At 39.1% G+C, this 22,892-nt stretch overlaps 1 protein-coding gene across 1 annotated transcript in view; it reads right to left on the bottom strand.

Moving 5' to 3' along the window:
* FBN1 (fibrillin 1) overlaps positions 1-22,892 on the bottom strand; it is a 155,620-nt gene that overhangs the window by 92,352 nt on the left and 40,376 nt on the right. Inside the window, exons 7-9 of the mRNA XM_074600026.1 lie at positions 8,224-8,421; positions 4,798-4,923; positions 169-294 (exon numbers count right to left, since the gene is read on the bottom strand). Of these exons, the coding sequence (XP_074456127.1) occupies positions 169-294; positions 4,798-4,923; positions 8,224-8,421 (450 nt within the window). The remainder of the gene's footprint in view (positions 1-168; positions 295-4,797; positions 4,924-8,223; positions 8,422-22,892) is intronic.

The following is a 22,892-nucleotide window of genomic DNA, read 5'->3' as shown; positions in this document are numbered from 1 at the left end:
CTGCAAATGGAAAACTCATTTCAGAATACATATATTGGCACATAATGTACTTCTATATAAAATAAGGATTTCAAGATCATGAGTTGAAATACGTTTCTGGTACCCATTTTAGATACTGATGAACGTTCATGACACCTGCTGTCTTATTATTTACAGGATTCTACTCACCTATGCACTTTAAGCCATCGGGAGCTGTATAAAACCCTGGAGGACACTTGCAGAAGTAACTGCTAACTGTGTTTGAACACTCTCCTCCATCACAGATTCCAGGAATGGTGCTGCATTCATCAATATCTTCAAGGCAAAAAGAGAAGCAGGGGCAGGTTAGCTAAATTAGTTCTGGCACGAGAATAGGTATTTTATAATTAGTATTCAAGATGAAATTCAGTGTGGTCCGAGACCCCTCCTAACTTATGTACTAGGGGCATAATCAGCAGTTTTGAATCAGGATGTTTTGTTAGGCATCTAATAAACACAAGTGAAACAGAACCCAAGAAAATACTGTATCTGTAAATTGCAAAGTGCCAGTTTGTTTTACTGCTTAATAATGATGTATGAAAATCTTAAACTGCAGAGGGGATTTACTAACAGTAAGTAAACCATAACCCCTCCAGTTTGAATTCTGCACACCGGAATTAAGAAAACTGCCATGGGCCCTGTAATGACCACAGTGATCAGAAGCTTAACTGTTATGTCCCGCGGTACCTCCAGCAACACAGTGTCTCCTGGCACCATCCTAAGGCAATGGTTCAATACTGACTCAAAGGGAAGCATAACACCTACTGAATTGCCCGTCCTCTTTACTGCACTGGGTTTTTTCTTGGAAATCCCCCATATAAAAGCACTGAGCAGCTAGGCACTGTTTAACTAATGCAATCTGACAGGATTATAGCTCAAAGCAGGATGACTGCAGGCAACAAAAATTACCTTTCCTGGCTTTCTCCAATAAGTGAATGCTCTGAAGTTTCAACAGATTTCTAGACAGAAATTGTAATATCTACTGCAGAAGTCAGGCAATGTCCATAATTCCCCTCAGATTTTGTCAGCAATTTTAAAATAAAAGTCCGTGTCGTGATTTTCTTCACTAATGAATCTCAACCTATATACTAAATCATGATCATAGACACAATGCAGAAAAATTTTCAAAGTCTGCAGAAAAAAAACCTAGCAAATACGTTCATATGCCTGATAATAGCTGCATACACAAACAGAAGGAACTTGAAGCGTTTCTTTCACAGCTAGGAAGTCATGTGAATAACAACCTATGCCAGCCCCAATTGCTCCCTAATTACCATCAGTAGCCTGCCTGTGATGTGTAGTTACTTTCCCCTTGGTTTCCAGTGACTGTCTTAACAATGCAGCTGCATCTACTTAGCACTGCTCTCATACTCTAGGAACCTGGAGTCCAGCTGAGCTTAAAAACAGCTCCCTTTTTTCCACGGTACCTACAAGAAGAACCACCAAAGCAGAGCAGAAAGAGAGCTTATTCTCTAGAACGATCAATGACAACTGCCTGTCACAGCTATCTAAAATCACCCAGTTGCTCTCCTGACAGGGAGAATCCAGCCAGAAATAATGGCATCACAGGACTCTATCCAACCTCTCCTCCAGAGATCTACGAACAGATAGACACATGGCTGTAATAATGATTTCACCAACCACAAAAACTTCTGAGACTAAATACTGCAACACCACCCAACACGCCAATGCAAGGAGTGAATAATATCCTAGTCATTAAAAACGATTGGAGGAATTTAAATGTAATGCCTGAATTGGAATTTGGCCCCAACAGATGGGGGAACACCCAAAGTCCCACAGGACCGTTAATGAGCGTTTTAGCAAGCAGAGAGGATCACTGTTCTACTTCTCCTGTGAAGTCGGTAATACAAAAATTCAGTAATATAAAAATTATCAATTCCTCGTCCCCCAGGTAAAGCACTGGATGCTCTAACACCTTTGTGACCCCTTGCCTTTGCAGGAAGGGAGTGGAGGGAGTGGGGTGGCATACAGATAACCAGACCTCACAGACCAACCCATCCCAAGCGGTGCCGGGCCTTGGGCCCCCTGTGCACACATTCCGCCCCAACATCTTGCGAGTTGTCGTGATGTGGGTCGCATTCCTCGCTCGGGTGTGAGAGAGGGGTGTGACTTTTTGTTCGATGCTACTTCAAGGGTGTTGCCAAAGCCTCAAGTCCAAGTGCTCTGGGAGCGCTGCTAAGAGACTTCTGGGTTCTGCTCCAGGATTATACTCCGCAGGAGTCCCAAAAGTCTCAGTGACAAAAAATGTGGAAATTGAATTTTGGTCTGAATAGAGCCCTTAATTAACAGAGAAAAATGCAGTCGTAAATGGATCTGATTCAAGCATTTTCTAACTCATATTCACCAATGTTTATCTTAAAGTCAGTGTTGCCACTGTTTATATAGAGTCCGACCTTTTTAAAAGCAAAATCATCATTCTTTATTTTAGGGTTGAGGCTAACCCAAACAGTATTTCACTATTTATATTAGTGTTGACATTCATATAAGCAACATTGTCATTGTTAAGTATGCGAGTTTTATAAAGGTAAGTATATGTGATGTGCTTGCAGATGTCACTAATTTTTCCTGTCACTCCAGGAAAAAACATTCCCCGCAATTACCACAAAAAAGTATTTACCTCAGATTAATGCAACTGGAAGAGGAATGGTGACATGAAGCAGTGAAAAAATGTAACACTTAAAATAGTTTTCCACCAGCTATGCTAATAAAGAGAACTTCAGCCAACACACCTCATTTCCCACCTTGTTGCGTCGTCTCACTGGTCTATCATGATCTTACTTTAATGGGGACCCACTGAAAAAACAGTAGTGGTAATGCAGCAGGTAGCACCCAGTTCTACTGAACCAGTGATCAAGGCTACATTATAGCTGCCAGCAGTCCTACTTGCTGGATAGGAAGTTAAACCATGCACATGATCAGATATTAATTATTATGTATTAGAATTAATTACAGCTAATTACTATAAGGCAAATACCTTGTCTTATATTGGAGATTTCAACTTAAAACCCAAAGGGATAATTTAAAAAAGCAGAATGGAGATTCTGTTGTTACGTGACTATGCTCTTAACTGTTGAATCACTATCCTATTTCATGCCACTGGTATAAACGTACTACTTCTAATTCTTTGAATTCTATTAATACCTACACACCTTGAAATAAAACTGCTTGGTACATGCAATATGGAGATGCAATGGAAGCAAGTCTCTGTCTGCTGAGGTTAAAAAATTTACTGGTATGGAATATAGAAAGGAAACTTCATCCTATCTTCATAACCATGCGATCACTCCAAAGGGATTTCACAAGATTGTGTAAATTTGTGACAGGACTTGGGAAAGAACCAAGCTCTCCCAGGTTTTAGGGTCTAGTCCCTCAACTACTACCAAGTGCAGGCTCTGAAGGTGGTGGTTATTTGGGGTTTTTTGTTCTATGGGATTTATGTTTGGTTTGTCTTTGGTTTTTTTACATGATTCAGCAACTGAAAAAATACCATAGGAATGTTTATATAATGAAGCCTGTGCAAGCCTACAGTTCTCAGTCTTTCAAGTACTAATACTTAACAAGGCACATGTTCAGTCTGTCTTCTTCACCATGTTCTTGGTATTTCATCCACAGAAGGAAACACTTGCAATGTTGTTGCACCCTAAAGTTGTGTGACTTTCTGCCAAAATCCTTGGCAGTCAATACGAAAACCATGCTGTGTACAAACTCTTCTGAAATAGCTTTCCTTAACCTGCAATTAAATGATGAATTTATACTTGAAATAGGGATTTTTCTTTTGAAAAACTTCTGCCAAAATGACTAAAAAATTCTGAGTGCTACCTTAAAGGCACCTGATGCAAGAAAGGGTGGTGCATAGACACCTTACTCTCACAGTCACACATTTTTATGATATTGAAAGTCAGCACTCCAAAAATCACTAACCACTTACGAAACTTGTCTGCTCAAATTAGTTAAATTTTTGCCTAATGACTGAAAGGAAAATCAGTTGTAAGAGCTTAAAAACTACCTGGACTTCACAGTAAAGAAGATGAATCAAAGTTGTGCAATTGACACATTTCAGTACTATGTTCCTTATGTATCCAAAATACTCTTAAAGCAAAGGAGACGCCTATGCCCAATTATTATATTATAGGGAGAGAAAAAAATACTATGAAATCACAGTTAAAAATTAATAAGATTCCATAATCACGCACTGCAAATTTCCACACTAATATCTAGCACCTGTTGTACTTCCAAAATAGGATGACCAATAAGGTAAAATGATTGTCCTTCTTTAACATCTGCAACTGTAAGGATGAGTTCAGAGTATAGTCCTGCAGTCTTCACTCAGCAGTGCTGAACTCCCACTAATGTTAAATACAGTTTACCTGAGCAGGCGGGAATGTGTTGAACCTTCCAGTCATATAAACTTTTTGGTTAAAAGAACCACACCGATACGTGTGCCTCAAGCATTTCTAAAGCAACATATCGGTTAAAAATACTTTTAATGTTTAATTTGTTTCAGATGTACCTTTAAGTCTTTAAAATATTACGTGAATAAAAGGCTGGAAAGAGCTGCAGGGCCATTATTTAAGATTTTCTCGTTTAGAAGGAGAAAGGACTGTTATTTGTATTTGTTGTGAAGAATGCTATTTGCAGATACAAGTGCAAAAGAGACTGGAAAGTTTGTTACAAACTTCTAAACAAAGTTAGCCCCAAAAAGACAACTTCTCCCCCCCCCAGTCTTTACTTTCAGAAGAAAGTTCTAAAAGTTCTTACCGTCACATTTTTGTGTCACTTCATTAAACTTGTGTCCAGCTGGGCATTTGCACTCAAAAGATCCAACAGTATTAATGCAATTTCCCCCTTGACAGATCCCAGGGATGGCTTGGCATTCATCCACATCTATCATGTAAAAAAGGAAAAAACACCCACTTTTAATTCATTTCTCAAGAACAGCCATAATAATTTGTCTACACAGAAATTAAAGTAAATATGCCTAAATCCATTCTTCACCCATCATAATATTATGATACTTGCTTACGAAGACAGACACTAATTTTGTAATTACTCTATGCAAAGTATGATTAAGTACAGTACTCTAAATATTTTCTGCAAGAAATCACATAGTTATTATTGTTACAGACATTAAACATCTAACTGCTATTGCTTTGTTTTTCCAAAACATCTGGGGAACGGTGTGCAGAGAAGACAGCCTGCCAAAACCCAGGTTCCTTTAAAGTATCTGAAGCTGGGCACCCAAAATCACTTCCCCCTTGGCAAGTCTATACAGTGCACAGCCCCCCAGCGCCGAGATGCAGGAGCCGCAGAGGAGCAGAGCGCAATGTGCATGGCGGGGGCCTCATGGAGAGGCACAGGGAACTGCATAGTCATTACTGATGGGAATGATTAACTTGTCACTCCAGTTAAGATCAGCACCAATGACCTTAAGCTGGGGATTCAACTCAAGGGAGTCTCATAGCCATAATTAATGTCTCAGGAGAAATTATTAATTACCTGCTGATACATTCATAAATTTGAAAAGTTTTTTTCCCCACTTATTTCTCTCTCTTTGCTTTTAATTTTTTCACTCGAGAAAATGAAACAACAAAGATGATATCACAGGCTAGGTAGGAAGCTCAAGACAAACATTTTCAAGAGGCCCCAGTTTTTGGCCTCACAGCTATTTTTGCACAACAACATGTGTGTCGTCACTTAGCTGCAAAAGTGTTGCTATGGCTTAGTAACCGCTAGAGAAAAGAGACTGAAGGAGGAGGAGTGGCACTGCAATAGCAGAGCGCGGAGGCCTGGCTCACAGTCCCCGGGGGCTGCCCCGTGTCTGCTGCTCCCTGTTCTTCGGGAGCAGAGGGAGCACTTGCCACTCTCCAACCCAAACGCCTGCGCTTCTTCCCCCGTTTCCCCAGGGAGTACCAGCTCCTGCTGGTGAAACCCAATTTCTCAAACTCTTGGGCTTCACACTAGGATCGGTTTCAACACAGGGACACAAGCTGAAGGAGATGACGCCTTCAAATCTCCTTTTACAAATCCCAGAGAGCCAGCTGTAAAGTGTCTTGTAGTCTGAAAAGCAAAGTATTATGTCTGTACAAAAGGCCAAGAGGCAATTTCCCTGGAAGCCACAAGTAGGAAGCTTCGGGAATGCCAAAGGGTATATCTGTACCACATCGCAGAGCATTATGTAAAAATCCCTGGGCTGACTGAACTGGGTCGGGGGGTGCAGCAGCGGAGCCAGAGCAGTGCTGTCCCGGAGATAACTGCTGTGCTGGGAGGCACAGAGCCCTAGCACTGCCTCAGCACCCTCGACACAGCCACACTGCTGCTGCGACTCCAGCTACAGCAATATGCTCTGCTTGAATAACAGTAATCAGCCAGACTTCATGGCACTGTACTGACTTAAAAAAAAAAAAAAAGTAATTAAAAAAAATAGAAGTCATGCTCCTGAGTCACAACGTCTTGTTTCAAAATCCCACCTTTTGGCTTTCATTTTCCTCCTTTGTATCTTTAAAAATCTCAGCTGTGATACTAATTTAACTTCCGGCCAGACAGACAAAGTCGAACTGTGGGCAGCAGTATTCTATTTACTTTTTGAAATAAACTTGCCCTCCCCTCCGTTTTAATTTTTTCTGACTTCTCCACACAATAATAATGGTTCCTTTTTCTCTTCAGAGAACCTGGATTTTATTTAACCTGCTTTCCCTTATTTAGATTGAATATGGATGTGAAATCCCTGAAATGTCTTCAGTCTGAATGGATGTTATCTGATTTCAAAAGGACTGGATTTAGTACAATTGTATGAAAAATAAAGCTAATATGTGGTTCCATAGCAGATCTGTTGAAATTATGAACACATTACAAGAGAAGGGAAAACTGGAAAGTACAAGTCAAACACACAGGGCCAAAATTGTGTTGGCACTGCATATAGATTAGCATAAATGTAGCTGCAGCAAGCAGAAGTAACCTTATTCCGAACTGCACAGTCCCATTAGAGAGGTCACTGCAGCTTTTCCGTGACACAAACAAGAGGGATATAACTAGGTGTGGCATGAGTTCAGGGGTGTGGGCCACATATTTATGCACATAAGATTTCAGAAGTGTCCAGAACCTCAATTCACAGATTTCTGCACAATTTAGTTCTGCGCTTTACAGTGAGAGGGGCAACAGAATGGCTGAGGTCAAAATACACGCACATTATGTGGCATACACATCAGTGGTGCCCATCTCAAAAGTTCATCGTGCCTGTCTGCAGGCACCAGCCAGGGCTTGGCCTGTGACAGAGGATATCTACATTTTTAGTGCGATGGAATGCCTTGAAGTCCTTCATAAGAATTTCATGATTAAATAAAATTACTCATAGATTTGTCATCTTTATCTCCCCTATTTTCAAAAATATTGTAACTTATTAGAAAATGTTAGACAGATTGAAATAAACTAGCCCCAAAGATACGGTCCTGGGAATGTATAATCCACATCAGTTTAATACATAGCTGCCCCTGTTAACTTTCTCCTGTTTCCTGCCAGACATCCAGACAATAAAAGAATTTATACAGCTGGAAGTATTAGAATAAAAGCCAAAAGCAGTGTAAGGACTTTCTACGGTAAGGCATGCTCTGAAAGAAGTAAGCAACATCTGGGTGGATTTTACAATTTGAAACAAATGCAAATGCATTTCCAAAATTGTATAAAATATATAATAGGGCATTTCAGATGGCACGACATGGGCTTTTCTCCAGGTTGAAGCAGGGTTGCTCGAGAGATAAGACACTCAAGATGAATCCAAAATCAACAAATTTTAGCTAAAAAGTCCCACACCAGATAAATAGAACAGTATTGCCACAGATTGATTTTTGCATGTTTTGAGTGCTTTTTCACACAGAATAAATTCCTCCACGGAATGATCAAATGGTACGCTCAGAAAAACACCATTATAGAACCAAGGGAAAGGGCTGCTGGCAGTGAGAAATTCATTAAGATGCTGGCTGCTCTCACATGACCTAAGTTACTAATGTACTCACTTGAACACCAGGCACTCACTGAGTCATGAAGTAATGCATCTGACAATGTTTTTCCATTCTTCACACATATAGCTGAGAATGGCTTAGGACAGGTTATTCACAGCAGTGTAACTCAATTAAGGTTAATCCAGTAACAATTTCAGCAGCTTTTGGGGAAGCTTTGCTGCTAACTTACCTTGACAGGCCCCAGTTCGAATGTTTGGAATGAAGCCTCGGCGGCAGGGATGCGGCTGGGCAGGACACATTTCACAGGGGTGGCCCCAAGCTCTCCCAACGGTTGCACAGCAGAGGGTTTTTGTGCAGACTATTCCACTGAGCTGTCCCTGGCACATCTGGTTGGTTATCAAAGTGAAGCAAGGGCCGGTCCTGTAATCTGCACCAAAGACAGGAAACCTAATCAGCATCACAATAAAAATGCACAACAAAACTCATAATACAGCAAAACAGCAGCACATTTAGGCAAGTCTTCTGCAAATAAATTGCCCACCAGCCCAACAATTTTACTTAGCAGTGTTCTGCAGAGGATTTTTCTCAAGTTTTCTTCTCATTCAAATCCACTGAAAATAAGCAGTTCTATAGATACATTGTGACTATTTTACCAGGAGTATTACGCACTTAAGATTCTGCAGGTCCCCTTTGCTGCTTGGTTTAATCTCTAGTAATACTCTTTGGGAGGACTTTTCATCAGTTGGTTTTAAATGTTCAGTGCATTAATTAAAGTAATACTGATAAAAGAGTTAGGACATGTTTATTTCCACAAGTGTTGTTCTCAAATAAGTCTCAAGGAAAGACACTACAGACTGCAGGAAGTTTTTTGAGGACAGTTTTCACTGTTATTTAGGCATATGCTGTACCAGATATGGGGGTAAGCTTTGCCTACAGCTGAATGGAGGGCATGTGGAACACATCTGCTTTGATTTGTTTATGGTAGGACAGGCCACTTAGCCCACAGACAGAATTAAGCTAAGATGTTCATAAAATACTAGTAAGAGGCTTTATTTTGTTCCGTTCTCCAAGGGCAACAACCAAACAGTGGTATTGCCAGCTCCCGCTGTCTTCTGTACATCCGGGGTGCACACTCTGTTAATCCTTCACAAGCGACCCTAAAATGTTTTCTGCTATGGTGCACCAGGACAGAGTCCAGCGTCCTGTAAGCAGAGCCAGCAAATTACGAACCTGATGTTTGTCTGTTCTGAAATAGTTACCAGGTGCCTCGGCCAAGGACACTAAGTAATCCACACTATCTTACAGTCATGACATTATAAATTCCTCCAATTTTCATGCCACTTCCAAACTTTGTTAACAATAAGATGTTTGCACGACTCATTGATACAAAGTGTTAAATAGGGCAGAAGAACGGATGCCTTTCCCATCTGCCCCATCTCCCCACACCAGATGCACCTTGAAAATTATCATTTAACTAACCTTCATCCCAATCCAGGGATGCTGTGTCCATATACTATAATTCTGCTGATTAATCAAGCCACTCTGATATAATACACAAAATGGCTTACAGAAGTCCTGTAAGCTATACAATAGTGCTATATTGTAACTATTATCTTCATCAATGAAACACAATCTTCTCAGAAAGGATATCAAATGAGTTTGAAAGACCTATTTCTGATTAATTTGTACTAAATGACACTGAATACCATTTACTCTTCATTAACTACGTATTACATCATATAATTGCTATTCTACCTTTTGCCTGTTTAACAGACCTACAGATCATCTCTTTTCCTTTTAAAATATTGGAACAACAATAATCTTCTTCCAGCCTCTGGAAATTTGTCATTTATTTCCAGATTTATGGAGGATTAACCTGCACGATGTGAGAACCCTATAGCTAAGCTCTTTTCAGCCTCCCTGGCACTGGTTAGCTGGACTAGCTGTATAAAAATATGTAAATGCAATTACTGCTATTTAATGTCATCCTTAAATGCTATCAGATTGCAAACATAAAATTTCTGTCTTATCCCTTCCACACAGTACAGCTACATTTACTGAACACTTCTCCCTCCTCTTTCCTAGCAATTCTGTCAGCTTCATTATGAAATGGGTCAGAATCTCTAATAACATCTCTCTTACCCATCGTTTCTTAATTCCTTTCCAACACCTTAACTTTTTTTGGTTTGGTATTTTTCATTGTGCCCCTCCACTTCCCCATATTAATTTTCTACACTAGAGCTTCTATCAAGTTCTTCTCCTGTTTTTTAAGCATTTTTGTAACTGCTTTCGTTTTCCTAGTTAGCTGGGCTTGTTTTGCTCCTGTCAAAACTTGCATTACCTTCTTTCTCATTTCTCATTGTAGAAATTCAGCTCTGGAAGCACGTAGTACAAACCCAAATATTACTGGTTTTATCTTATTCCTTCAACACACAAATTAATACAAATAAGTCATGATTCATTATAGCTATCAATTAAAAAATTTTAGTTCCAAGATCGATTCTTCATCCTTGAGCAAAATGAGGTCTAGGACAGTTATCTACTTTACTGTAGGCAAAACTCCCAATATTAAAATTCCTAATATTAGAACAATAGATGACAATTACTTTATACACCACGGTTTTGTGTCGGCAACAGGAAACCTCCAGTCTGCCTCCTCAGAATGAAGTCCCTCATTGTAGATTGTCCCTATGCCGTTTATATATAGACAGTTTAAAAGAGAGTCATTTTGTTCTCTGTCGCAGCGGGAAGCACGCGTCAAACAGTGGTGAATAACCCATCTTGTATTTTATGGTAGAATGTGAATGGATCAGCATTTACAATTGTTTGCTTTCAAGCTATAAATGACTTAGCAGTGGCTAATACAACTTAGAAATATGGTGAACTCAATGAAGTTAACTTTATAATCACACAAATCTTTCCACAAGGTTTCAGTAAGAAGTGGTAGGTCAAATATGCACTCAAAACCAAGCAAAGCCAGCTCCTATTTGTTATTATGCAAGTTCAAAGCACTTTAGTATAGAGAACTATAGACTTTATTTTCACCTCATCTTTTGCCTTGGTAAATTTTATTCTTAATACTCAGCTTTCTGCTGACTACAGCTTTCCTTCTATTTTCTCAAATACAATCATTCACCTTTTCACAAGTAAGATTTTCTTTTGCGTTCTTAATGGAAAATTCTAAAGGTCAGAAAATGCATACGAAAAATTTGGATGTACACACCGAGCAATGGCCACAAAGATCCACACTTCAAGTCCATTTTTTTTTTATACAGAGGCTTAATAAAAAGAGCTCTAAAACTAAAGCGCTCATAATAGTGAGTTTAAGATTTTTTGACACATTACAAGATGAAGGCCTACGAGAAGGAAATGGGATTCCACTAACACAATAGCAAAACAAAAAGGGAATGGTATCACATGTAAAGAGACATCCTTGAGTTATATCATTTCCCTTCAAAGTGTTTGGTTTTATGAGTTATGCTGATTTCAGAAGATGCAGTAAACCCTAGGGTCTTTGCTACAAGGCACTGACTTGGGTTATGAGCTTAAAACATCAATCTTTATTTTGTTAACAACACAATTTCCTTATATGTTCATGCCATTTGCGATTACTTCAATGAGTAAAGCTCAAACACAAGGTTCCAAGTGATCAGTCAGGAGTTGAAAAGAGAGAAAGGGGAAAAATATAGCCAGAAAAGCTATTACACAATTTGTTTGTTTGTTTGTTTTTCCCCAGAGGTTATTTCATTTTAACTGAAGAATGTGGAATCTTGAAATTATGTTAATAAAATTATTTTTTAAAGATGTGTAACCGATAATTCAAATGTTTTAAGTCACTTCTAATGCAAATTTCAGCACGTGCAAGCAGCCTTCAGTAAGGCATTAGTCACGGTTATCTAACAACTTTATCTGCTTCTTCACATACTTCTTAGCTATTTTGATAAGGAATAATTCCACAGGGAGCCTCAGACAAGTGAGAAGATGGCAGAAACTGTAAAACCACACTAAGTTCATACACTGACAAAAAGAGCAAGAGGGCAATAGAACAAGGCTGGTTTACACCATGCAAGAATCCAGCTTATTAAGTCCACAGGAAAGGATCAAGCTGCATTTTGATCTAAAACTTGTTCCTGTTTCAGCCACAATCATCCAATAATTCAAGTTATCTTCTCAAAAGATCCTGTATGTTCCTAAAAGCACCAGAAAGGCTGCTGAAATATGTAATACTGGCAGGCTTTGATCAAAACCAAGTACCGCAATAAATAATGGTAATTGTTCCAAGTAACGCTGGACAGCACCAAAGAGACTCCGAGCACGAGGATAATGCAAGACTTTCGACACCACATACACATCTTAAGCCCTCAGTTCATATTAACCTCTGTTTGTTTTCAAGCACAATGTAGTTTTTAATATAAAAATACAGTTTAAAAATTTTTGAGCTAATGGAACGCACATTAAACAATGATGCTAGTGCAAGGATGCTGGATGAAATTCTGGTCACTCTTTCCTTTAAGATTCATTCCTTACAAATCTCCTACAAAGAGTTCTTGATGTTTCAAATTAACAGCCTGATTTTGCAAACTGATAACCACCTGTTAGGGAGGTTGACAGACTCCTCCACCCCTGTTAAAATAAATGGAAACTGAATGGGTGCAAAGGTTGAAGGATGGGACCCTAGCAAGCCAGCATTTATCTTGTCACTATCAAGAGCTCATTATTGAAAACAGGAAAATGGCCATCTCTTGCCATCATAAAGAAATTGATAATGATAAAATGAGTGTTGTTTTTCCAGTTCTCAGCACACAGCATGCACAGCTCACACAGTACCTTGCGCTGCACACTAGCTGAGAGGCAAACCCAGAACGTTGCTTGGAGGGAGGAAGCATTCCTGCTAGCTGTTAGCACTTCCCGTGGGTAAATTCTGCATGAACCCCCAAATCCAGCCAAGACTGCTGTGTAACTGAAACCACCCTCAGCAATGCAAACTGGCAACTTTCCCTTTCTTTAGTACAGGGGAAAAGGGAAAGAAAAGAATACTCCATTATCATACAAATACTGAAAGAAAGGTCAGAAAGGGCTCTAAGGCAAGTGAAGTACCTTAAAGCTGATCTTTATTACAGCTTACTTTCCTGCCTAGCAGCATTTTTGTTTCTGCTGTTTGGCGGGTTGGTTTTGTGGGTTTTTTACCAGCTGGGGATAGGAGAGGAACATGGGAAGTGAGACAAGGCAGAAACACTGTCTCATCTCTGCAAAGGCTACTCAGCACCGCTCACGTCTGACCCATTGCGCTTGATAGCCACTGCCACTGCTTGGCCAGCCATCAGAAAAGAGAACCACAACCAGCTGTACCTGTGAATGCTCTTTTGGAAACTGATCTCATAGAGTCAAAGAATAAACTCTAGCTAAATAACTCAGTCTGAGTTTCAAGTAGCAGAATCCTTTTAACACAGTACATGACTTCAGGCAAAGTTCAACTATTTTTTTCTTAAGCACCCAAAATGTGTATTTCTAATGGAAATAAAAAAAAAGAATTTTATAGTAATTCTGTTTTTCAGTGGCATTCTTAAAGTACAAAGTGGATTTTTAAATGGTAAGAAAACTAGTAACTATGCAGTTACAAGCAGAAAAAAACACTGGGTAATTAAAATGCAGCACTCTGCAGGCAGGTGCAGGAACAGTATGAGAAACTGAGCTTCCAGCTTTCCCTGGCCTGGAATGGCGTGTGCTGAGAATGCTATATATCAGAAAAGATATCACATCCCTGTTATAGAGGGGGGAAGTTTGCCTTAAACACAACTTTTAGATTACGAGAAGTAGGATTAGAATTAGAAAAACAGATGATGGGATTTCCAAAGGAGTTTCCAAAAATGTCCAGTGGCTGGACACTTACATACGGGAAAAACTAATGGGGGAGAAGGGAACTCCAAATGTATCAACTCACATGTCACCAATAAGAATGATATGAGAATGACATCAAGCAAATTATATTTTTGGAGCAGAGATAAAGAGAGTGTTTAAAAAAAAAAAAAAAAGCTTTTACTGAGCCATGAATGAAGAATCTTAAATTAATCCTAAAAATAAACACACATATAATCATATTTACCAAAGCCGATTTAGGTGTGCTTGCACAAACGAAACTCCTATCACTTTTCCTGAGTTTAAAAACCAGGAATGGAAGAAAAGTATATCAGATATTCTGATCTAAAATCTGAATTAAATGGTGACACAATGGGAGTATGGACATGATAAGAAACTCCAACTCTTGAAATTATAGTTCTTTGAGCAAGCCTTGTTTCTTGAAAGGATTTGAAACCATACAATACCTCTCACTATACAAACGACTATCCTGTTAATGGAAAAACATAGCTTCCATCACTGTATGTTTCACTGTACTTCAGTCATTTTACTCGCTTCTAGAGAAGGTAGCAATACTTTTAAAAACAATGGAGAAAAACACCATGTGCCTCACTTCAGGAGGCAGGATCTGCTGTGTCTGCAGCGAGAATTTTTGCAGTAAAAATTCCAAGAATTATAAAGAATCTCAGAACGGACACATGAGCAGTAAGCACCACCATAGCACAGAGAGTTACAGAACTCAAAGGCTGAGCATTTCAGGCTCAATTTCCAAATGTCCTTCAAAGTGATTCTAGGTATTTTCAGACACACTAAAATCTCCTGACGTCAGAGAGAACAAAGAGAATGCTTTACAGACATACCCCTCCCAAAAAATTAACCCAACCTGCGTGTGTCACTGTATCAGAGAAATAGGGAAAGGCAATACGCTCCTAATTCCATTTTCACTTGCAAAACGTTCCTATCAGTTGCTTGTAGGCTATCATGAAATCAGATTTTGCATACAGGACTTTGTGGCTTTCAAGTGAGGTCAGAAAAGTGAATGACCATGCTCAGCAACCCATGGGATAGCTACTCCTTACCTCCGTCTTTCTTAATAGGGGATGTGTCACACGTCTCGCTTCATGGACTGAATCAAGACCAGACTCACAACACACAACTCCCATGTTAGCTCAATGCACTGACTTCCAACCATTTAAAAAGTCAGACACAGTAATTCTCCATCCACAGGTGACACTGAAATGCCAGTTGATAAATGCATCCAATCACAACACTCTTTTTTCCACACGGGCCGTTTCCTTAATAATTACTCACTGTTAAGCACTCCCTGTCCTCTCCTCCCCCCAGCCAGACACCATTACTCACCCCAGTCAGATCCCAATGTGTCATCATTGGAAAGTACATGGCAAAGATAGCAGAGGGTGTTCAGAAGGAAAGAAAACAAAACTTGCTAAATATTTTAAAACTTATTTCCTACGATGTCTAACACTCCTTACCAATGAGGTTTAGCTGTGGTATGGGAAGAAATTATCACCATGCCACTTCTGTCTGCTCCCTTCCAGTGCCGGATACGGCTTCACATATTAACAAGACCCTTTCCCAGCTGCTCCAGCGCACAGCGCAGCACGGAGCTCAAATTGCTGAGATGTAACACTGGCTAGTGCTAAGATGTCACTGGAACTAGGGACTCGGAGTGCAACCATTCAGGCAGTGTTTCTGGCGGGGGTATAAATCTGGCAGCAGCAATGTCTCAGAATACCACAGCTGTGCTGCGGACAGATCACAGCTCCGAGTTGCCTCTCGTTATTTTAACAAGAGTAAAAAACATCCATGGAAGCATATCTAACACTTGCAATAAATAACTTCCACTGGTATCGTAACTCTTTATTCTGTATTAGTCAGCCACAAAATTCAGTTACTGCCTCATATATTCCAGCCCCAGGAATATTATCCTCTAATTCATGATTCTGATGACCCCATTTCTGCATGTCTTCCTCACCTTTGCTTGCTTCAAATTGTTCTCATATATTGACTTGCTGGCACACTTCAGCCTAAATTTATTTTCCATTCTGTAAGCTGCTTCACAAATCCATTTCTGCACAGATGATCTGTTTAACATGTTTATCTAGCAAATATTATCTAGTCTTCCTAGGATACTGATTAAAGAACAGGACTTTTAAACAACAGCTTACTAACCATGTGAAACTAACATTATCAGTTGCATTCAATGTACAGAACTCAAGCTGACCATTTTCAAAAGTATTTTGGCAACCCATTTTCAAGAACAAATATACAACTATTTTCATGCCAATTTTGTTCTTGCAACTGACCCAGTTCTCGAAGTCTGTAACTGAAAAGTAATAACATTACAGTAATAAAATAAAAAAATAATGTTCAAAATATTATTATAGAATTGGAGTGATTTGTTGCACACATTTTAATCCAACACGCAGACTAAGCATTTCACCAAAATCAAGGCTTTAGTTCTGTTGTTCCCAATTATGTGCGGCAGCAGTCCAAATACAGAAAATTGTTACCACATTTTATTCTTTTCCGTGATGAAGAAAACAGTAAGCAATGCAGCTAAATGCAGAAAAACTTCTCATTTCTGAATAATCAGTTACCTGACAGACTCTTACCCACCCTACTTTGCTGTATAAGCTACAAAAGAACACTTCTTTGCAGATTTTAATTTTTCCAATTTCTTTCACAGGCTAGCAACAATGAAATAAAATTCTGAGTTGATTTCCATCTCTCTTTTTGCAAAAAAGTAACTAACTTTGGTGACATATTTATTGTCAAGACCGGATGATTATTAAGGAGAATGGATTCAATTGAAGAACTCTGGAAGTTTCACTTAAAAAGAACAAGTTGGCTGAAGTTTATTACTACTTTTTAAAAAGAGTTCTTAAGAAGTGCCACGTTATAGAAACTCTCTTAACATACCACCAAGTATTAACTATTAAATAGCAAGGTAAAGACAAAGCTAGTCGACAAGCTCTGTGTATTTCTTCTCTTTGCCTGCAGAAGACACTGACTCTAAAATAACTGAGACTACCCCAAAGCAGGGCGAACTGTGCAAGAAAAATAGATTCTACTGACTTACAGAATATTGAATAGACCAACATCGAAAGAAAGGGAAAATGCTTCCAGACAATGCAACACACAGGTTTTAAAGAGACAGTGCTCACATTTACTGGTACAATACATTAGAAATAACCTTTTTTTTTTTTTTGTCTAAAATATAACTGTTCCTCTGCAGTGTCATGAAACACAATACAATTGCAGAGCACTGGAACGAAATTCAGTCCAGAACTGAAAACGGGTTATAAATAATAAAGGGGACGTGAGAGGAGAAAAGGAGCCAATTTCACTGCTCAAGCTAAGTGAAATACAATGAGTAAACATACAGCGGGAATGGTGAGAAGTTGACTCACTTTCAGTGTGGATGGCTTAAAGGGAAGGCAGTAAATGTTAATAATGATGTTTTGGGTGCTGGTAAGTATATATTATCATAATGACATACAGACAAATAACTTTTGTGGTCCTAACAGAATGCAGAACTTCTAAAGTCCTGGCAGCTCTTTAACAAGGTAATTAGAGCAATCAACAATTTCTTCTTACTCCTTTATAAGAGCTGCCAGGAATCTTCTGGCTTGTCCTAAGCAAGCTCCCTCTTTGCCATAACCCAAAAAGACCAGCACTCCTGAGAAATTATGGCGGTGGAAAACTTCCACGGACCGAAAGCAAGAAGCACGCAGATTGTATTCCCGTAAAGATTCTTCTCCACACAGCAGACAGCTCTCTGGCCAAACTTCTCCAGCCAGGCACTCACCCGGGTTTTTGTATTCTCAATACTTCTCATATACATGTATTTTTAGTGGTATGCTTTTAGTGATGTCAGATTTGATATGCTGTAAATACTGAATATTTTTTTTATTAGCCTGAAGACTTTGGAATAACTAATACTGTTCTTTTTGAGTAAGGCTGTAACACAGGGGTTTATGTTGTAAACAGCCAGCCAAGAAGATACAAAAAGTATCCGGAAAGCAATGACAACACACAATATTTTGATTTTCACAGAAATATTTTAAAATTATTTCATTTCATGATTGCACAATAACCCCCCAAAAACTTCAGAAAGTGTTACAAATTTAAGTCAATAACGTACAAAAATTGCCTCAGACACTAATGTGTCACCTCTAACTTTACAGTGAAACACATCAACCACTTAATTGAAATACCATGCAACCCTGCGTTACAGGATCAGATTCCTTCCTCAATGAAACTGTGGCATCACTCTGTGTGTACACCACTGTAATCACGACCAGAACCTGGCTCATTTTGCATAACCACATATATGGGATTTGCATTAAGACTGTGGTCCGAAAATAAACACAGTAATAACATGCACTACTTAACTCTGAATGTCTGATGCTATCTCTGTTGAAATGTTACAGAGTACATGCCATAACTCTGGAATTATCTCATGTATTCAACACCTATTGCTAGAAGTAGGAAACATCTCTTTCCAAGAAGGCAAATGATGTAACCTTGACTCACAAATGCTTTCAACCAAGCAAGTATAATTTTATTAAAAATATATATATATATTATACCCACCAATATAAAGTACATGAGATGCCAACACTCGTGTGTTTCATTAGTCTCAATTTTTTGTACAATTCTGGAGATATTGTTATGGACCCTACCCCTCAGTTATTATTCTCCTGGTCTTCTTTGGATTGTACAAGTTTTCAGTGAGTCTAGGGTTCTCTTTTCTTTCCTGTAATATTTACTAAAGCATTAAATTGCTCATTGCTAACTGTGAATCGTCTTCAGAAAATCTAAGATACAGAGCTTCTAGACTTCTACATTTATTGGAAAGAGGCAACGAACATCAGATATATTAGTATTTAATTTAAAAAAGTAAACTCGTATTATTTCTTTAAGGTCTATCGTAATTCCTGTCCCCATTGACCACTTGGTTGAAGGAGTCAATGAATGACTGGCATCAAGTGACTGAGGACTTTATGCATCCATCACATCTTTAATCTAAGGTTTATAGAAACTATTTATAACACTTGTCAATTAAATACTCTTTGTTAAACCCACATCAAAAGCCTGATTTTCCCAAGCAGCAAGAGACTGCACAACTAATTAAATATCTTAAAACAGGGTGGCGGGAATAAGATATGAATCCTCAATTATCAAACTTCGGGTCAAGTTCTCTTCTTACTTGCACGCTGCAGGCAAGAAGACTGAAAGGTCTTTACTGACTCTTCTGTTAGCGATGTAACGAAGAGCACATTTTATTTTATTTTTTAATTTAAGAGATTGGTTAGGAACAATTGTAAGTCTTTCTAAAAGTCTTTGAATTACCATGAATACTCTAGCCAAACAGGGCAAACTTCTTATGCATTTACTCAAAATGCAAGCAACTACACATTCTTAGCATATTGTTTAACATTTCTTAACTTTTTAGATGCCTTTGGCCTTTTCTTATTCGTCACACTTCCCATGTACATATTATTTTAGTGTAACAGGTATTGCAGATCTATTTTTACCTCACCACTGGAAACTGGCATCTCTTCTACTTGTTGATGGGAATGTCAGGTCCTAAGATTTCATTTGCCTCCACACATAGGCCAAATAATTAAACCTTGGGAAAAAGTCACCAGCCTGAGTGCCTTGAACACAAACATTCAAGCTTTGAGACCGAAATCTCGACAGATTTCTGTTTCCTCCCTATTAGACAGGACTTTATGATTTTGTTGGTGCCCGGATGTGGACATCCAGCATGAAGTCCCGGTCTCACAAGTAAAGGGTTAGACTCATTGACTTTGACGAGAGAATGACAATTCAGCTAGGGAATCCCGTTGCCTGTGACTGTGCATGCACACACCCACACGCAGAAAACAGCCAGCGTTGGGGGGGGTGAGGGGAAGAGAGAGATCCACCCAGCTTTGGAGGCCTCTTTCCAAAAGCTGGTCCATACTGGCTCAACTGAAAGTGACACACTCCAATTGTATTTCACTAATTATGTGCTCACGGGGAATAGCATCAGAATCTTGGAAACCATCATTTGTACCAAACGGTTCATTAGACTGATTGCCATACAGTTTTGTATGATTTCTCACTACTTATTTTAGAGATTCTGGGTTGAAAAAGAAGGTTCTCTCACCTCCATGCTGCGTAAATCCCAGTGGTCCTTCAAAGCTGATTTTTTAAATTTTTTTGCCATGACAATCACTGAAATTTATCTGTGTAAATGCACAGAACATCTGGAATTAATGGCTTCAATTAACATAGTTCATAGAAGTGGTGCTCCAGAACATACGTCAGTGAGAACCAGATATGTAATTTTTATTTGGGGAACATGGGAGAAAGGAATCAGGGGTTTAGCAAATGAGGCAGGTGTCTGTGAATAGTTAACAAGGGCACTGAGGGGAAGGAACAGCTCTGGCTTGTTTCTTTATATACTTCAACACCGTAATGCTGATTTCATACAAAAATGGGAGATCCCAGTTGAAGGGGGATGATGGATATACATGCATATATATGCACACATACTTGCACTCCCCCTCCCCCTCTTCCCCCCACAAAAAAAATAAGGCAGAAGTTTTGTTACACTCTGGCTATACAGAGATTCTCCAAAAGTTAAGTAAATGCTCAACATAATAGGAATCACTCGGATTTAGGTCAGCAAACTGCAAGCCTCACTAACTCCCAACACAGGAGTACTTAACCTTTGAGTAACACGGGTGCCTTAGCCTGTCACACAACCCCAGCCTCCCTTTCTCAGTTTACACCGCATGGCGTAACACGCTACATAGCTTGGCGTAGTTACGCATCACTGCTAATGCATCATGATATATGAGTAGTACCAGAACCTAAACCGTTATGAAAATTAGAGCGCCACACAATGCAGAAGTCCTTTAAATACATTTTCCATTCTTAAAAATCATTAAAATGCCTTTAAATTAAGTATAGTATTTATAGATTTAACTATGCTATTTATAGATAAAATAATAATTTATGTAAAATTTACTAAGCCCTTACAGGCTTTGCTTCTGTTTACAGATAAAAGTATCCGCAGAAACTGCTGTTGATCCAGATGCCTGTCTAATACATAATACTTCACAGCCTTACAAAATGCTCTGCATAAAAGGATGGAAACTGCTTTTTGGCCTACTTTCTACACTGACATACTGAAGAGGAGGGATAGTCTTGTGGTTGAGACACTTGGCTGGGACTGAGATGACCTGGGTTCAGTTTCAGACTCCGCTACAGACTCCCTGTACGTCCTTACACAAGTGACTTAATCTCCCTGTATATTAGCTCCCCACGTGTAACGTGGGGCTGCCAATACTTCTGGATGCTGGTGGGGTTTTTTCCTCTTCAGACTACACAGCCTTTGGGACACAGACTTGTGTGTTTTGTGAATGATAAAGGGAGCCTCAAGCTGAGTTCAGGCCTCTTGGCATTACCGTAATAAAATGAGAAAAAGATTTTTCACATAATGTTTTTTGTGTTAAGACCCTTCAAGGTTTTTTTGTGTTTAGCTTTTTATTTTTATGTTCAATTAATTGTCAGTTTCTAGTAAAAGACCAGAGGAGTTAGCTCCTGAGATTTTTTGTGCGGGGCGAGTGCAACAGCAGCAGAACACATTCCACAGAAGAACTCATGCACAATCAATTAGGTCGTCTAATTAATTTTCCAACTCAATAGATTCTATGAACTCTTTTTTTTTTTTTTGCAGAAACATATCTATACTGGATACACATGTGTAAAAGCAATCAAAAAACTTTTAAAATCTTAGAGAAAGACAGATGATATTCACTTGAAGGGAAGGGGCTGCTACATGGGAACAATGCCGTCTCACATGGGATTCATGTTTCTGTCATGAAAGGAGAAAACACATACAGGGGGATGACAGTATCTTCTAGTTGACAAGGTTGTGTAGTTACCAGTAGGGACTGACTTGTTAATCAGTATTTAGACTGATTTATGATACTAGGTACCCTATAATTAGGGAGAATGAAAACATTGGCCATGTGGAGAGAAAAAGCAAAAGAAGCACTTAGAAAACAGGTTTTGTCCCAAACAGGGACAAAAAGTATAGATATTTGCAGAGGTTTTAACCACAGATGACATGAGGTACCTTATAGCATCTAATAACAGAGATCTGTTTCCCCAGACCTAACTCAGACAAAACTTCAATTAGCATCAGCAGGATCTGTGTCTGAATGAGGACTCTGGGATCAAAGATGGAAATAAGCAGAAGAACGGCCACAGAATTTTATGCCCTCTCTCGCAGAGACTTCAGCATCAAATTTCAACTGCCATGAATTTTCCCTGCACTTCCTTTCCCATCATTGTGATCACCCAAAAGTACTTATTCCACACTAAAATAATGAAGTGTTCGTGAGACTATAGCTATAATTGCAATGTCTGAATTAAAACAGTGAGCTGTGACGTTTCTAAGAGTCCTGAGGGAGATGACAGTGAGTTATAGAGAATACACAGATACATGATGATCCACAATTATGGGAAAGATCGCACAGAAGCGCGACAAAGTGCTTCAGTTGGGATATTATCACAGACATTTCTATGTAAGCACAGACTAGATTTATAAAGGAACTTACTAAAAGGCCTGTAGGAAATAAAAAAGTGATAAACAGAATTGTTTCTCCAACCTATAACACTAATTGGTGCTCTGTTAGTAACTGTTTTCGAATAAAGCAGTTGCTAGATCAGATGAACAGACAAAAGTGAGACAGTAAGCTCTGGAAAAGATGCATGCTGCCTGTAGGTAGGAGAAAACCAGACCAGAAAGCCTTCAGGGAACAAGTGTGAAGGAAACAAGGATACAGAGAAGCAAAACAGCAAAGGAGCACAGGGAAGAAAAACAGGAAGGCAGCAAAGACGGGATGGATCAAAGCAAATCTAACAAATGAGTGGGAGGCACAGAGACATGGAGAGATAAACAGTGGGAGCCAGCAGACACCATGTGTGAGAAGGGGAGAAAAGGAAGGGGAAGGG

Source organism: Larus michahellis, chromosome 9 (genome assembly GCF_964199755.1).
Source record: "Larus michahellis chromosome 9, bLarMic1.1, whole genome shotgun sequence".
Classification (NCBI taxonomy): Eukaryota; Metazoa; Chordata; class Aves; order Charadriiformes; family Laridae; genus Larus; species Larus michahellis.
Note: the sequence above shows the minus strand (reverse complement) of the source record. Positions and strands in the feature narration are given on the sequence as shown.